The sequence below is a fragment of the Eubalaena glacialis genome, chromosome 15 (assembly GCF_028564815.1).
Source record: "Eubalaena glacialis isolate mEubGla1 chromosome 15, mEubGla1.1.hap2.+ XY, whole genome shotgun sequence".
In the NCBI taxonomy this organism is placed as follows: Eukaryota; Metazoa; Chordata; class Mammalia; order Artiodactyla; family Balaenidae; genus Eubalaena; species Eubalaena glacialis.
The window spans coordinates 87346209-87364242 of NC_083730.1; the positions used below are offsets into that span (position 1 = coordinate 87346209).

Sequence of the window (18034 nt, forward strand, 5' to 3'; positions counted from 1 at the left end):
CACAATTATAGCATTGCACCCTCACCCCCTTTTTGTCCCTCCCCCCAAATCACCATAAAAATCAAGTTTATTAAGTTGCTTGTTTACAATCCAGTGTCTGTAGGCTCGCTCGTGCATTAACTCCAGGTTGATCGAATTAACTGCAGGTTGGAGGAACTCTGGCTTTTAAAATGAACGCGGCCTCCTACTTTTTCGTGATCCTTTGCGTGGTGCGAAGGCGGCCGAAGGACTTAGGCCCGTGGGCTGGACTGAGATGCTGCGGCTGGGTTTGAGGGCGGGCGCTCTCTGCTGCTGGTCCAATCACGGCGCGCCGCTCTGCCAGACCGGCGGCCGATTGGTGGTTGCCATAGCTCCGGGTGTTCGCTTGACAAGATGGCGGAGAGTTAGCCGGGGCAGCGTCTTGGCGTCCCCGCGCTTCCAGGCTTCTAAGGCGGGCGCGGTCCTGCAGTGCAGGCCCAGCGAGACCCCAGGCATGCGTTTGCCGCCGCCGGTCCCTCTGCTCTTGGGACTCCTCCTTCTGCAGAGCGTCTTGAGGCCTCTGTGGGGGGACCTGGGTGCGTAAGGCGGGGCAAGGGCCTGCAGGACCGGGGCTGAGGGAGGGGACGAGGCTTTTGAGGCCAAATTTGGGGCTCCTCCGGGAGCTGCGGAAGACCCCGCCAAAGGAAGCCACCACCGAGCGTAGGCAGGGGCTCTGCAACTATTAACTCCACTTTGTCCCTTTCTTCCCGCTAGTTTTCATGCCTCCTGTCATCCGCATGTCCGGCCCTGCAGTCAGCGCGTCCCTGGTTGGAGGCACCGAGGATGTGACCGTGTCCCTGACCCAGCTGCGGGACGAGATGGGTAAAGAGCCCGGCCCTTCCTGTGGGGCGGGGGGAGGTTGGGCCAGGTCCAGGCCGCCCAAGAAGCCTGGCCAGGTGGCATCCCCGGGGTCTCTTGCCGCTGTCCACTTCAAAGTCGGGATGGGGGCTGCTGTGGAGCAGAGGACCGAAGGACAGGTTCAGTAAAAGAAAGCTTGAAATCTTACTAGTTAGCCTACGCTGAGCTATCCGCTGTGCTTAAATGCATCACCTCATTTGCCTAATACGAACAGTAATACCTTTTAATCCGTTTAACAAATGAAGACACTGAAGTTCAGAGAGGTGGTCACTTGTCCAAAGTCACACAGCTTGTAAAGGGTCCAATCCTAGGCTTGGAAAGGGATTCCTGACTCAAGAGTGCAACCTCTTAGTGGCTGGGCAGTAGTGCCTTGCATTCTAATCTTCTCTCCCATAGGATTCTTGCCAGTTCCTGACTGCGGAGTGCTGAGCAATGAGACCAGAGACTGGAGTTTGACTGTCAGCCCCACTGTGGTAAGGCCAGAGGTGAAAACCTTTTGGGTAGCATCTGCGGAGGCCCACATCTAGTGTTTCTGCAGTGTAGTTCTCTCTCTCTCTTTTCTTTTTTTTTTTTACAGATTGATTGATTGATTGATTGATTGATTGCTATGTTGGGTCTTCGTTTCTGTGCTAGGGCTTTCTCTAGTTGTGGCAAGCGGGGGCCACTCTTCATCGCGGTGCGCGGGCCTCTCACTATCGTGGCCTCTCTTGTTGCGGAGCACAGGCTCCAGACGCGCAGGCTCAGTAAGTGTGGCTCACGGGCCTAGCTGCTCCGCGGCATGTGGGATCTTCCCAGACCAGGGTTCGAACCCGTGTCCCCTGCATTGGCAGGCAGACTCTCAACCACTGCGCCACCAGGGAAGCCCTCTTTTCTTTTTTTAATTCTTTTTTTTTTTTTTTTTGGCTGCAACGAGCGGCTTGCGGGATCTTAGTTCCCCTACCAGGGATTGATTGAACCCGGGGCCATGGCAGTGAAAGCCTAACCACTGGAGCGCCAGGGAACTCCCCCTGCAGTGTTCTCTCTCTTTTTTTTTTAAGAACATACTTTAATTTATTTATTTATCTATCTATCTATCTATCTATCTGTCTTTGGCTGCCTTGGGTCTTCATTGCTGCGCGCTGGGTTTCTCTAGCTGCGGCGAGCTGGGGCTACTCTTCGTTGCGGTGCGTGGGCTTCAGTAGTTGTGGCTCACGGGCTCTAGAGCGCAGGCTCGGTAGTTGTGGTGCACGGGCTTAGTTGCTCCGTGGCATGTGGGATCTTCCCAGCCCAGGGTTCGAACCCGTGTCCCCTGCATTGTCAGGTGGATTCTTAACCCCTGCGCCACCAGGGAAGCCCTGCAGTGTTCTCTTAATCAAACAAGATAGAGCTTTCTTGGGACTTCCCTGGCAGTCCAGTGGTTAAGACTCCCGTGCTTCCACTACAGGGGGCACGGGTTAGATCCCTGGTCCAGGAACTAAGATCCCACATCCCACGCATCGCAAACAAGCAAACAGAAAGCTTTCTTAGCGCTTGGAACCACCATGAAACTGTGGACTATCAGATCTCATAGACGTCCATCCAACCCAGAGCTTCTTAGGGGTCCTTGGATGAGTTTCAAGAAGCCTGTGAACCCTCTGAAACTGTGTGTAAAATTATGTGTGTGTACATTTTTTCTGGTGAGAGGGTTGCCAGCTTCCGTCAGATTATCAAATGGATTTGTGACTCAGCTTCATAAACCACTGATCTCACCCAACTCTGAGCTTATGTGTAAGGACACTCAAGCCTGGAGAGATGAAATATTTTCCATTTAATGAATGTTTTATTGAGTGCCCAGTATGTGCAAAGCATCAACTCCGGAGATAAAGGATGAGAAAGACAAACTTTGCTTGCACCCCCGGAACCGGGACCTGTTTTCGTGGACTTTTTTGTGTGTATTTAATCTTCTGCTGGTAGGATGATAAAGGTGCTAGGCAAACTGAGTTACCTTATCAGACCTGTGTTCAGCTTTCTCTAAGCAGCCACAACTTGCTTGCTTTTATGTTCAGTTGAGGATTAGGAATCAGGGCTTGCATATTGCTGTAGGTTTACAGGGTAGAATTGAGCAGAGTGATGTCATCCTTACGTACAGTTCTTTTGTAAAATGAACGGAGGCTGATTGCGCTTTCCAGTATGTGTTCTTATAATCATAGATGACGTTTTGAGTCACTATAAAAAGTACAGCAATATTTTCCTTTCAGAATTCTTTGGAAGTGACTGTGAGGTTGAAGAGGGGTCTGCCCTCATGTTTGTCTAATGAGACCGATCCGTTTCCGGAGGCCCCGTGTATTGTCCAAACTCTTCTGGTTTCAGCCTCTCGTCATTCATCCTGTTTAGCACATCTACTCGTTCAAGTGGAAATTTATGCCAACTCCTCTCTGGCCCAAAATGCATCAGGCAAGTAAAGTCTCTGACTATCAAAACGTTTACTGCAAACATATTTTTTTTCTGGCCGCGCCACGCAGCATGCGGGATCTTAGTTCCCCGACCAGGGATGGAACCCGTGCCCCCTGCAGTGGAAGCTTGGAGTCCCAGCCACTGGACCACCAGGGAAGTTCCTGCAAACATTGTTTGATTGTAAGTGTGTGCCATGCAATTTGTGTGCTTCAATCATGAGTGTGTCTTGCTTTCCTAAACCTATTTTCGTTTTGTTTAATTTTCTTATTTTAAAAGTTTCCACTTTGTATTATTTTAGTTAAGATTTATTGTATCTTGGGAATTCCCTGGTGGTCCAGTGGTTAGGGCTCAGCGCTTTCACTGCCACAGGCCCGGGTTCAATCCCTGGTCAGGGAACTAAGATCCCACAAGCTGAGGCGCAGCCAAAAAGAAATAAAAAAATAAAAAAGATGTATTGTATTTTGATCTACTGTTTGTATCTTTGTAAGCCGTTTTAAATCCTTTTTGGGAGAAAGTAAAGTTTTTTTTCCTTGTATTGATTCCTGTGACTCCATCTCAAAACAAAACAGAAGGAAGGGAAAGACTGATGAATGAGTTTATAGAAAAACAGCAGATTTTCAGTGAATGCTTTTGACAGCCAGCTGCCTTTCCCAGAGGCAGCTTGCTTAATTATGCTTATAGGAGCACATTTTCCTCTCTTTAAGAACAAACACAATAATAACGTACAATTTGCTCTTCTATACCTTTAAAAAGTAGTATAAGTTAGAAAATTTTTCATAGGAATGCAAGTAAGTTCTCCTCATTCTTTTTCTGTTCTTTTTAATATAATATAATTCTTATATTCTTTTCAGTAGCTGCATAGCATTCCCTTGTGTGGATATACCATTGTTTATTTGCTGGATATACCATTGTTTATTTGCTAAATAACCATTGTTTATTTAATTAAAAGTTTTCCAGCTTTTGATACTGTAACTAGTGCTACAGCAAATATCATTGTGCACATACATCTCTGGACATGAGAAAATGATTTTGTGTTACTCTCCCTTTCACATCACGGCAGTGTCCTAAGAACAAAAGATGTGCTGATGTTGAAGGGTCCACTTCGATAGGTGCCACCACCATGTCCCCTGTTGCCTGTGACAAACTCTAGCACCTCTTACCTTTCTGGTCACCTGGGATGAAGGGAGAAGTGTTCCTCTTTAGTAGCAGAGGTCCGCCACTTTGAGACTCCCACAGTGCCGCTTCGCACATCACATCCTATAACTGTGGTCCTCCTTGTGGTTTTGGAAGTTTAGAAGGATTAGATAAGTTACGGTAATGACATTCAGTGGGCTACTCTGCCCTTAGTGTATTTGCTTGGAAAGATCTCCAAGATATATTGCTAAGTGCAAAAAGCAGGTGCAGATGGGTGCATATAGCATGGAATAAGAATATGTATATTTATATCTGCATAAAGAAATTGTGGAGGGGGACTTCCCTGGCAGTCCAGTGGTTAGGACTCTGTGCTTCCACTGCAGGGGGCTCACCCATCCTTGGTTGGGGAACTAAGATCCCACAAGCTGTGCGGTGCAGCCAAAAAAACCCAAAAAACAAAAAAACCCAAAACTGACAGGAGGGCTTAATGGTAGCTATATCACTCAAGGCAGCGACTTTTTTTCTTTTAAAAAATATGCTTGACTATATGTAGGTAATATTTCGGAATGTCTTTGTACAAATAGCCAAACTTAGGAAAATTAGAGTATCTGTATACTGGTAATTATGAGATGTCCACTCTGACCCACGAAGGTATGAAAAATTTTGCACCCAGTCAGACAGAGTTCAGAACAAGAAAAAGGATGGAAGGACAGCCAGGAGGTAAGTGGTATGCCTGGTAACAAGGAAGGTAGCAAACAACGTGGGAGACATATAGATAGATACATAAACGTCTGTCTATATATCACATAGCAAAACTCTATTCTAAAATGCCTTGCTTATGTCACACGGGTTTGATTAAACTGAGGGTCAGACCCTTACCCTTGTGACATGGTATGTTACTCGGACCTTCTTATTCCTTATTCCTTATAGCATAGAATGTATAATAGTTGTTCTTTAGATGCTTCAGCTGTTGTGTCATTGAAGTTGACTGTTATATAGAGTTTAAACAAATAATTGCTACATAGTTTTCCAACTATTAGTCTCTGGATTCCGAGTTAGGAGGCTGAAATGTAATATAATATATTCCTTTTCCAATCAATGTAAAGATTACTGATTTCCCCCACACCTGAACCAGAATCAAGATGTGAAAATTTGGATTCACAGTGTGGTGGGACTTGAGGTTGAGCGTGTAGCATAAATAAATGTGATCCTGTGGTCAGATGGCTTCCTGATAAGCTGTCTGAAATGTCACCATGGCGTCAGTTTTATCTGCTGAAGGGGGTAATGAATTTGAAGGAGTAAATGCTTAAAATCAGTCTGTGTTATGAAAGGGATCGTTCAGTGTACTGAAAAATAACAGCAGTGCATTACATTTATCTTAACTCGTAAATTTTAGTCACTTGGTTATCTTCAAGTTCAACTGTGACTTCTTTAATTCGTATAACTAGCATATTTTCTTCTATTTGGGTTTTTGTTGGAGGAGTAGATAGAAGCCTCAGTTATGCTCTATGCATAGCTCATTTCAGGGATTCTTTAATGTGGAATATTGGTAATGGTGGTTTGTAAAACAACGATTCAGCTTTCTTTGAATGTCAAAACTGTGGCAGTGCTTCGTCGGTGTTTCACTGCTGAACTTCTCTGTTGTTTGTACTTTTCAGAGAACGTGACTGTTATTCCTAACCAGGTGTATCAGCCCCTCGGTCCTTGCCCTTGTAATTTAACAGCTGGGGCCTGTGACGTTCGCTGCTGCTGTGACCAGGTATGGTCTTTCTGATTATTGGGCACGAAAGCTATGGTACCTGCTGGCATGTGAAGAGCACCAACAGTTCCCCATCAACAGCTTTTTAAAACCTTTTTAAAATACAAAACTAATGGGGACTTCCTTGGCGGTCCAGTGGTTAAGATTTTGCCTTCCAATGCAGGGGGTACGGGTTCGATTCCTGTTTGGGGAGCTAAGATGCCACATGCCTTTTGGCCAAGAAACCAAAATATAAAGACAAAAGCAATATTGTAACAAATTCAATAAAGACTTTAAAAATGGTCCACATCAAAAAAAACAAAACTGAGATTGTATTTTGTGTTGCACATTGTTTTCAAATTGAGTATTTTCTATTTTTTTTTTTTTTTTTTTGGCTGCATCGGGTTGATAGTTGTGGCACACGGGCTCTCTCGTTGAGGCGCATGGGCTCAGTAGTTGTGGTGCACGGGCTTAGTTGCCCCACGGCATGTGGGATCTTAGTTCCCCGACCACGGATCGAACCCACGTCCCTTGCATTGCAGGATGGATTCTTTACCACTGGACCACCAGGGAAGTCCTGAAATTGAGTATTTTCTTATCCAGCATGTTCAGCCTAGTTTATGGATGAAAAAAATGTATCTCTTTGGATAAAGTCCTGATTTTGATGATACTGGGAGACGGTTTTAATGTCTTATTTAGAAGCCTTTAAGAAAATATAAAAAGGAAAGAAAATACATTTTTTCAATGATTTTTAGTAAGTTTATAGGGTTGTACAACCGTCAGGGCAATCTAATTTTAGAACATTTCCATCTCCCTCAAAAAAGAAACTTCATGTCCATTTGCAATCACTCCCATTCCTGCCCCTCATCCCCAGGCCACTTTTTTTTTTTTTTCAGTTTTCCCTAGAAATTAAGTTTATTTATTGTGGTATAGTTGATTTACAATATTATGTAAGTTTCAGGTGTACAACATAATGATTCACAAATTTTTTTAAAAATTAATTTATTTTTGGCTGAGTTGGGTCTTCATTGCTGCGCGCGGGCTTTTCTCTAGTTGCGGCAAGTGGGGGCTACTCTTCGTTGCGGTGCGCGGGCTTCTCATTGCGGTGGCTTCTCTTGTTGTGGAGCACGGGCTCTAGGCGCGTGGGCTTCAGTAGCTGTGGTGCATGGGCTTAGTTGCTCCACAGCACTTGGGATCTTCCCGGGCCAGGGCTGGAACCCGTGTCCCCTGCGTTGGCAGGCGGATTCTTTTTTTTTTTTTTTTTTTAATTTTTATTTATTTATTTATTTATTTGTGGCTGTGTTGGGTCTTCGTTTCTGTGGAAGGGCTTTCTCTAGTTGTGGCAAGCGGGGGCCACTCTTCATCGCAGTGCGTGGGCCTCTCACTATTGCGGCCTCTCCTGTTGCGGAGCACAGGCTCCATACGCGCAAGCTCAGTCAGTAATTGTGGCTCACGGGCCCAGCTGCTCCGCGGCATGTGGGATCTTCCCAGACCAGGGCCCGAACCCGTGTCCCCTGCATTGGCAGGCAGATTCTCAACCACTGCGCCACCAGGGAAGCCCTGATTCACAATTTTTAAAGGTTATACTCCATTTATAGTTATTATAAAATATTGGCTATATTCCCTGTGCTGTATAGTATATCCTTGTAGCTTATTTATTTTATGCATAGTAGTTTGTGCCTCTTCATCCTCTACCCCTGTCTTGCCCCTCCCCACTTCCCTCTCCCCACTGGTAGCCACTAGTTTGTTCTCTGTATCTATGAGTCTGCTTCTTTTTTGTTATATTCACTAGTTTGTTTTTCCAGGCCCCTGTTAATCTACTTTCCGTCTCTGTGGGTTTGCCTCTTCTGGACATTGCATATAAATGGAATCCTACATTCTGTCTGTCTGGAGGATTTGTGTCTGGCTTCTTTCACTTAGCGTCACACTTTCAAGGGTCACCCGTGTTGTGGCATGCATCAGTGCTTCATTCCTTTTTATGGCTGAATCATATTCCATTGAATGGATATATCATATAGGGCTTAACCCATTTATCAGGTGGTGGACATTTGGATTGTTTTCACTTTTTAGCTATTATGAATAATACTTCTCTGAATATCTGTATACAAGGTTTTGTTTGGATGTGTGTTCCCATTTCTCTTGGTTATGTTACCTAGGAGTGGAATTGCTTTGTCATATGGTAACTGCCATGTTTAACCTTTTGAGGAACTGTTTTTCAAAGCGGCTACATCATTTCACATTCCCATCAGCAGTGTATAAGTGTTGCAATTTTCCATATTCTCACCAACAATTGTTAGAATAATCTTGATTATAGCCATCCTCGAGTGTGTGAAGTGGTATTTCATTGTGATTTTGATTTGTATTTCTCTAGTGGCAAATGATGTTGAACATCTTTTCATGGCTGTTTGTATATCTTCTCTGAAGAAATGTCTGTTGAGACCTTTTGCCCATTTTTCAATTGGATTGTCTTTTTGTTGTTAAATTATAAGAGTTCACTATACATTCTGGATACTAGTCCCTTATCTGATGTATGATTTGCAAAAAACTTCTCCTCTTGTGTAGGTTGTCCACTTTCTTGTTGGTGTCCTTTGAAGCCCAAAAGTTTTTTAATTTGATGAAGTCCAGTTTATCGTTTTTTTCTTCCAGTTTTATTTAGATAGAATTGACCTCCAGCACTGTACAAGTTTAAGGCGTAGAGCATAATGATTTGACTTATATACATCATAAAGTGATTATCATAAGTTTTTTTTTTTTTTAATTTTTATTTATTTATTTATTTATTTATGGCTGTGTTGGGTCTTCGTTTCTGTGCGAGGGCTTTCTCTAGTTGCAGCAAGTGGGGGCCACTCTTCATCGCGGTGCGCGGGCCTCTCACTATCGCGGCCTCTCTCGTTGCGGAGCACAGGCTCCAGACGCGCAGGCTCAGTAATTGTGGCTCACGGGCCTAGTCGCTCCGCGGCATGTGGGATCTTCCCAGACCAGGGCTCGAACCCGTGTCCCCTGCATCGGCAGGCAGACTCTCAACCACTGCGCCACCGGGGAAGCCCTATCATAAGTTTGATGAACATCCATCATCTCCTATAGATACAAAATTAAAGAAATAGAAAAAAAATTTTCCTTGTGATGAGAACTCTTAGGATTTGCTGTCTTAACAACGTCCATATGTAACCTACAGCATGTTAATTATATTTCTCATGTTGTAGTTACATCCTTAGTACTTACTTATCTTAAAACTGGAAGTTTGTGCCTTTTGACCACCTTCATCCAGTTCCCCCTCTCTCCACCCCCCTTTTTTTTTTTGTTGTTGTTGTTGCTGCTTGTGCTTTTGGTGTCATATCTTAGAAACCATTGGCCAATCCCAGGTCAAATACATATTTTTAATCCTTATTTTAGATTGAAGGCGAATAAGAGATGCAAAAGAGGCACATGTACGAGGACCACAGTCACTCCCACTTTTGGATGAGTGCAGTTATTTATGTCATCGTTGGTTTTACAAAACGGAAAAGGAAAGCCTAGGGTCTATATTGGGACAATCATACTAGCAATTGTATTTATAATAACAATCATGTTTAATTTTAAAAATACAGCACATCATAAATCTGTTCAGGTATCAACAGAATTGTCAAATGTATTCTCTCCTTCTTTCTTTCAGACTGCATCACTGTGCCCTGTTTCTAATTTCCTTCATGTTTGTTATATATGGTGTATATGTATACGTGTAGCACTGACCACTGGAATCGTTCAGGATTCTGGGTCAGTGACATCTTCAGACAGCTTCAACTTACCTACCACTTTAGACATGATCAATTTTTAATTTGAATTGCCCTTGTTTAAAACAATCGATCATTTACTTTTCTACCTTCAGTAAACAAGGGATTTAGAACGTATTTAACTTTTAGCTCTCTCAGTCCTTTGAGAAACAAGGAAGAATACAGATGAGTAAATGAAAGCGTGAATAAAGTGACTTCTTGACATTAATTGGGTAGTGATATCACGACAGTGAGAGCTTCAAGGATTCTTATGGAATATGGACTGTCTGCCCTAACTCTAAATGTCCTTAGGTTTCTCTGGGCTAGGGATTTGAATGGTGATGACAACTGAAAATTCTCCATTTGTTGTCTATTCCATATTATCTTTTCTTTTTCTCATCGTGTTTTTTATTTGTGTGGCATATCTTAGGTCCCCAGTTAAGATGTGATTTCCTTGAAGGTTTGAAGTTCCTGACTTGGAGGCTTGTAGGGCACTGACTAAAATTGTAGCACGATTTTACTTCCTTTGAGCACAAAGCACCCTTAGCCTGGATGCAGGCTGTGTTTGTTTCTGCTTCCTCGGCGGGGTCCTGCTGGCCTCAAGCCGCATGTTCATCACACTGGCCAGGAGATCCTGATGGCGGGCACAGGGGAAACTTTCCTCTTTTCACTTCTCCTTTACATCTTCTTTCCAGGAATGCTCATCAGATTTAACAGCGCTGTTCAGGGAGTCCTGTTTCCCCGGCGTTTTTGGAGGAGACGTTAATCCTCCCTTTGATCAGCTCTGCTCCGTTCAGACGGCACGTGGAGTCCCCGACTGGTTTCCGTTCCTGTGTGTGCAGCTTGCCAACTCGCCTTTCCTCGGGTACTTCTATCACGGTTCCGTGTAAGTGTCCAAGGGGCTGCCCAGGAGAGGGCCATGCGCCCAGGTGGCCCTAGAATATGGGCCACGTCCTTCTCGGGACCTCTCCAGAGGCTCCATGCTTCAATTCCTCCGTTCTAGATTCAGTTCTACATTTCAGTTAGTAAGTTTATTTTGTGTTAAGTATTTGAAAGAATTGGAAAAGAAATTGATTCACTGAATCAATTGAATCACCGAAAAGAAATTGATTGATACCATACATAGTTAATAGTGATTCTCTGGGTTGGGGGAAAGAGTGGTGGGCTCATGGGGGATTTTAACTTTCTGTCTTTTACATTTCTGTCTTGTTGAAATTTTACAACAACTTTATTATGATTATTATTATTGAAGTAAAGTTCATGGAACATAAAATTAACCATTAACTACTTTAAAGTATACAGTTCAGTGGCATTTAGTACAAATATTATTTTTATAATTAAAAAACAGAAAACATTTAAAAGAATTGTTTTTAGCACATTAGTGATGGTTTCTCTCATTGATTTGCAGTTCCTCTGGACAACACGCTTCCTTTGACATGTATTTGCATACTGATCTAAAAGACTTTTCAGACTTTGGTTACAAACAAGGAGATCCAGTTATGACTGTAGATAAGGCATATTTTACTATTCCGCAGGTAATCATTTCAATTTTAATATGCTAGAGGCTTTTCTCATTTTCCCCTTCCTCTTGTTAATTTAACTCATGTTACTCTAAAAAAAAATTTGCTTCCGAAGTTACTTATTTTTCTCCTATGGACTTTTCAGGCACTTAACTATTTAAGGCCTCTGGATTTTTTTTTTTCCTTTTAATAGTCACTCTTTTTTTTTTTTTTTAATTTTTATTTATTTATTTATTTTTGGCTGTGTTGGGTCTTCGTTGCTGCGTGCGGGGTTTTCTGTAGTTGCGGCGAGCGGGGGCTGCTGTTCATTGCAGTGCATGGGCTTCTCATTGTGGTGGGTTCTCTTGTTGCGGAGCATGGGCTCTAGGCACGCAGGCTCAGTAATTGTGGCGCACAGGCTTAGTTGCTCCGCGGCATGTGGGATCTTCCCCGACCAGGGCTCGAACCTGTGTCCCCTGCACTGGCAGGCGGATTCTTAACCACTGCGCCCCCAGTAGTCACTCTTAAATTAATCTGTCTTTGCTAAATCTCAGAGTGAACTTACTAAATAAAGCCAAAAGACTTTCTAGAAATTTCCATGGAAGTAACTGTCGGTTTTTTTTTTCTATTAATTTAATAGCCAATTTCTAGTAAGCTATAAATATTTTAAAATTTTTATTTATTTTTTATTGAAATATATTTGGCTTACAATGTCGTGTTAAATATTTAATATAATATTACAGAATTTTGAAAAATATTTTAAGACTATAGAGTTTTATGTGAAATCTTTATTTTTTTTAAAGTTCAAAATTAGGAAAAAATATTTATGGGAAGAAAACATGGGAGGCTAAACCATTTCTCTTTACTATCCATAGGAATCTATTTGTTTGTTTGTTTTTAAATTTATTTATTTTTGGCTGCGTTGGGTCTTCGTTGCTGCGCGCGGGCTTTCTCTAGTTGCGGTGAGTGGGGCTTCTCTTCGTTGCGGTGCGCAGGCTTCTCATTGCGGTGGCTTCTCTTGTTGTGGAGCACGGGCTCTAGGCACGTGGGCTTCAGTAGGTGTGGCTCGCGGGCCCTAGAGCGCAGGCTCGGTAGTTGTGACGCACGGGCTTAGTTGCTCTGCGGTATGTGGGATTTTCCCGGACCAGAGCTTGAACTCGTGTCCCCTGCATTGGCTGGTGGATTCCTAACCACTGCACCACCAGGGAAGTCCCCATTTTTATTTATTTATTTTTTTGGCCTCGCCGCTCGGCTTGTGGGATCTTAGTTCCCCGACTAGGGATTGAACCCAGGCCCTCAACAGTGAAAGCGCAGAGTCCTAAAACCACTGGACCATCAGGGAATTCCCAGAATCCATTTTTATGGTTTTAACAAAAATCTGGTTGTAATGAGGGAGAGAACATGAAATTGAGTATAATCATGTTTCTGCAAAGTAAGTGATGCAGGGCAGGGAATTTTGTTTAGCAACTGTACTTACTGTGACCCCTCAGCCAGTGGCTTCCAGACTTTGAGTAGCAAGTCAGCTAGACATTTTACTAAAGTCGGTCAATTAGTCAATGCCCTAGCCTTTGCTGAAGCTAACCCGGCAGTAGGAGCAGGCTGCAAAAAGAGTACTTTTACAAAACACTGATCTCTTTTTTATGATTAGAAGGGAGGTCGTAAATCTGTCGGGATTTCCCCTGGCCCTCAGGTATCCCTGGCTGGGCGGTGCATGCAGAATGCCCCGGTGGCCTTCCTTCAGAATTTTGATGTTCAGTGCGTTACTAGCCTGGAGGTGTACCCAGAACGAGACAGCATCACCAACGTGAAGGTAAAGAATGGCACTATGGGAGGTAAGTGACGTTCGTTCAAAATAAGAACGCGGACCTGAGTGTTGAGATAAGCTCTGATCTCACTTCTACTGGGTCAACTTAGAATAATATTTCACCTGCCAACTGAGGAAGGTGTTTTCTTTGGAAAAAATTCAGTTCCATAAGGCAGCATATTGTATATCTGTAAAAATCGAGCTAAAATTCTCATAACACGGAGTTAACCATTTTAATGTGTACAGTTCAGTGGCATTTAGTACACGCGTTGTGCAACCATCACCTCTACCTAGTTCCAAAGCATTCTCACCACCCCAGAGGGAGGCCCTGCACCCATTTCACAGTGCTCCCCCTTCTCCCTCCGCCCTGAGCCCTGGCAGCCACTCTGTGGATTTGCCTGTTCTGGACACTTCATATAAATGGACTCATACAATATGTGGCCTTTTGTGACTGGCTTCTTTCACTCAGCATCATGTTTTTGAGACTCATCCGCACTGTAGCATGGATCAAAACCTCATTCCTTTTTTTTTTTCTTTTTGAATTTTATTTTATTTATTTTTTTATACAGCAGGTTCTTATTAGCCATCAATTTTATGCACATCAGTGTATACATGTCAGTCCCAATCTCCCAATTCAGCACACCACCATCCCCACCCCCCCACCGCTTTCCCCCCTTAGTGTCCATACGTTTGTTCTCTACATCTGTGTCTCAACTTCTGCCCTCCAAACCGGTTCATCTGTACCATTTTTCTAAAAACCTCATTCCTTTTTATGGCCAAATGATATTCCATCATATGAATATACTACACTTTGTTACCATTTATTAGTTGACGGACATTTGGGTCGTTTCCAGCTTTGGGTTATTGTGAATAATGCTGCTGTGAACACTTGTGTTCAAGTGTCTGTGTGGACATACGTTCTCATTTCCCTTGGGTAGATACCTAGCAGTGGAATTGCTGAGTCACAAGGTAATTTAGCTTTCTGAGGAACTGCCAAGCTGGTTTCTACAGTGACTGTACCATTTTACGTTCCAAACCAGCAGCGTGCTGCATATTGGTTCTTACACAAGAGTGACTCTCCAGATTATTTTCACTGACTTTTGAGATTCTCCTTCTCAGTTATAATTAGATGCCAAGAATAGTGGGATTCCCATTTGATGGCGTTTGGGGAGTTGAGGGGAGCTGAGTAGTTGGCATACAGGGCGGGCACAGTTACCGTATTTGCTTGGCAAGCTTTCATTTTCATAGATAAATGTGATCATGTTAGGTCATGTACTCCTGTGGAAGTTCATTTATGTATCTTTTCAGGCATAGTTACACCAAAAGTAATCTATGAGGAGGCAACTGACCTAGACAGATTCATCACCAATACAGGTATTTTAATGTTACACTTTTATATCATTTCTATGGGAATATATGTCATTTCTTGCAAGTAATATGTAGTCCCAGGGTAAAATACATTTTTATTGAGAATTTTAGGAGGTTCACAACCGTTAGAAAGATATCCCACTACCATTTTGCTTGTTCCTTGTTCCGTCTTGCCTTTTTGGAGTAACATCTGTGACCTGACCCAGACCCTTCACAGTCCTGGATGACGTGGGTTCCAGGGTCCCTCCTCATTCTCAGGGCCTGTGGGCCTTTTCTTAAATGTTTTTCAGAGAGTTAAAGAATTCTTTAGGACCTAGCATTTTCACTTCTTGCTTGCTCTTCTTTTTCTGATCATTAAACTTTGCATTTGTGAGGCAGCCGAATAAGGTACGTAGAGTTTGGCCGATATTTCCAGGACTTTTGTTTTTAATGAAGGATACTACTAGTGGTTCTTTTCAACGTGCTGTAATTCTAGAACTTATTCTTTACTTCATCGGATATTAGTACAATATAGTAGTGAACTAGACAGCAGGCCCCTGCTCTTAAAAAGCTGACATTCTGTAATCTTTCATTTAACAAACATTCTTCCAAGCATGTGCTCTGCATCAAGCTATGAGCCGGGGACCAGGGATGCTGAACTGAAAAGGACAGAGCTCACTCAGGATATGGGGATGGTATAGAGAAGATGGCTAACGCTGACTTGGGCAGAGGACTGGGGAAGGCTTCCGGAGGAAGTAATGACCCTGCTGTGTAAGGGAATTGGGTAGGCAGGGCAGGGGTGGGGTGTGGGGGGAAGGCCACCCAGGCAGAGAAAACCACCAACTTGAGCCCAAAGAAGGTCTTTAATTTTTTTTTTTGAAGGTCTTTAATTTATGAAAGTATTCTTTTTTTTTTTTTTTCAGAAACACTTTTAAGTACTGGATCAGCCCCCAGGAATGTGAATGTGGAAGAACATTATATTTTCAGATGGAATAATAATACAATCAGTGAAATAAATGTCAAAATCATTAAGGCAGAAATTAATGCCCACCAGAAAGGTAACTTTGTGGAGGGCAGCGAGAATGCTTTCAGTTTAAAGTATTTTCTCCTTTCTTCATGATTTTCATAATTATAACAGATAAACTAATTCAGACTTGTTTTTCTTATTTGTATTTATGATTTAATCAGAAAACAGTATTTTTTTTTTTTTTGCATGTCAAAATGCAATTATAAGGTAAAGAAAACACTATGGGGGATAATTTCTTTTCCTAGTGATATGGTGACATATTTTTATTTTGTTTTATTTCTAGGAATCATGACACAGAGATTTACAGTGAAATTTTTAAGCTATAACAGTGGTAATGAAAAGGAATTGTCTGGAAATCCAGGTGAGATAGTATATGTCAATCACTGATCTTACAAACATATTTTAGTTCAACACTCCTGTGCTATAACGATGATTATAAATAACTCCAGCTTTAGTTTGTGACACTTTTTTTTCTTTTGTGATACTGTATTCTTTTCCTGATAACAGCTTGATTTTTTACATAAAGTGTTGTATATTGTAACAAGTTGTTGTAAACCTAAAACATCCTTTCTCTTTAGCTACTGGCCTTTTTTTTTTTATTTTTAAATTGATGTATAGTTACAATATTGTGTTAGTTTCTGGTGCACAGCAAAGTGACCCAGTTACACACATTTATATATACTCCCCCTCATATTCTTTTCCATTATGGTCTGTCACAAGACACTGAATATAGTTCCCTGTGCTACACAGTAGGTCCCTGTTGCTTATCTATTATATATATAATAGTTTGTATCTGCTAATCTCAAACTCCTAATTTATCCCTCCCTCCCCCTCTCTTTTTTTTTTGGCTGTGCTGTGCAGCCTGTGGGATCTTAGTTGCCCCACCAGGGATCGAACCCACACCCTCAGCAGTGAAAGCACGGAGTCCTAACCACTGGATCTCCAGGAAACTCTCGTCTTTTGAAAAAGAAAATAAGGCATTTAAAGCGTTACTAAGGGGGACTTCCCTGGTGGTCCAGTGGTTAGGACTCCACACTCTCACTGCCAGGGCCCAGATTTGATCCCTGGTTGGGGAACTAAGATCCCACAAGCCACACAGCGTGGCCAAAAAATAAAAAGTTGGTAAAATTATTATTATTATTATTATTTTTTTAATTTTTTAAATTTATTTATTTTTGGCTGCGTTGGGTCTTTGTTGCTGTGCACGGGCTTTCTCTAGTTGCGGCGAGCGGGGGCTACTCTCATTGCGGTGTGCAGGCTTCTCATTGCGGTGGCTTTACTTGTTACGAAGCATGGGCTCTAGGCAGGCGGTCTTCAGTAGTTGTGGCACACGGGCTCAGTAGTTGTGGCTCGCGGGCTCTAGAGCGCAGGCTCAGTAGTTGTGGTGCACGGGCTTAGTTGCTCCGCGGCATGTGGGGTCTTCCCGGACCAGGGCTCGAACCCGTGTACCCTGCATTGGCAGGCGGATTCTTAACCACTGCGCCACCAGGGAAGCCCGGTAAAATTAATTTTTAAAGAAATAAGCTGCAAATGATGGGTTCCTAACCTGGAATCTGTGGAGAGACTTCCCGGGGACTGTGAACTCCTGGTCATGTTGCGCATTTTGTATTTACATGCAAATATATCACCACCCGGGTTGTCATGTATGTGTTTATTTCTTTTGTTCACTGCTGCCTCCTCAGGGCCTAAACCAGTATGTGGACTGCACTGTTGGTACTCTAGCCACTAGCCCCGCATAGCTGCTGGGCACCTGAAATGTGGCCAGTGTCATATGTGGAAATAGTAATATTTTGTATATATTGGGTGGAATAAAATACATTATTCAAATTAATTTCACCTATTTCTTTTTTTTTAATTAATTAATTTTTTTTGGCTGCGTTGGGTCTTCAATGCTGCGCGTGGGCTTTCTCTAGTTGTGGCAAGCAGGGGCTACTCTTCGTTGTGATGCGCGGGCTTCTCTTTGCGGTGGCTTCTCTTGTTGTGGAGCACGGGCTCTCGGTGCGTGGGCTTCAGTAGTTGCGGCACATGGGCTCAGTAGTTGTGGCTCATGGGCTCTAGAGCGCAGGCTCAGTAGTTGTGGCACACAGGCTTAGTTGCTCCACGGCATGTGGTCTTCCCGGACCAGGGCTCGAAACCATGTCCCCTGCATTGGCAGGCAGACTTTTAACCACTGCACCACCAGGGAAGTCCCTAATTTCACCTATTTCTTTTTCTCTTTTTTAATGGGGCTACTAGAAAAAAATTTAATTTCTAAAAAATTCTAAAGATACATATTATTCTAAAATCAAATATGAGGTTTGCATTATATTTCTATGGGACAACTGTGGCTTAGACCATAGTAGGTGTTCAGTAAATACTTGTTGGATAAACCTATCATTGTTTCTTAAAAAAATTTCTCCGTCCTTTTGCTATCCTTTTTTTTTTTTTTGCCACCCTGCACGGCCTGCG

At 42.9% G+C, this 18034-nt stretch overlaps 1 protein-coding gene across 2 annotated transcripts in view; it reads left to right on the forward strand.

Annotated features, from left to right (window-relative positions):
* Positions 1-253: 253 nt before the first annotated feature.
* The window catches only part of TCTN2 (tectonic family member 2), a 29021-nt gene continuing 11240 nt past the window's right edge, over positions 254-18034 (forward strand). The window contains exons 1-11 of one of the 2 annotated variants that reach the window (XM_061169601.1): positions 254-554; positions 733-840; positions 1273-1349; positions 3093-3288; positions 6081-6181; positions 10605-10795; positions 11318-11444; positions 13099-13240; positions 14521-14586; positions 15483-15617; positions 15870-15947. In XM_061169601.1, the coding sequence (XP_061025584.1) occupies positions 254-554; positions 733-840; positions 1273-1349; positions 3093-3288; positions 6081-6181; positions 10605-10795; positions 11318-11444; positions 13099-13240; positions 14521-14586; positions 15483-15617; positions 15870-15947 (1522 nt within the window). The remainder of the gene's footprint in view (positions 555-732; positions 841-1272; positions 1350-3092; positions 3289-6080; positions 6182-10604; positions 10796-11317; positions 11445-13098; positions 13241-14520; positions 14587-15482; positions 15618-15869; positions 15948-18034) is intronic. The other variant, XM_061169602.1, reaches the window with a different exon arrangement.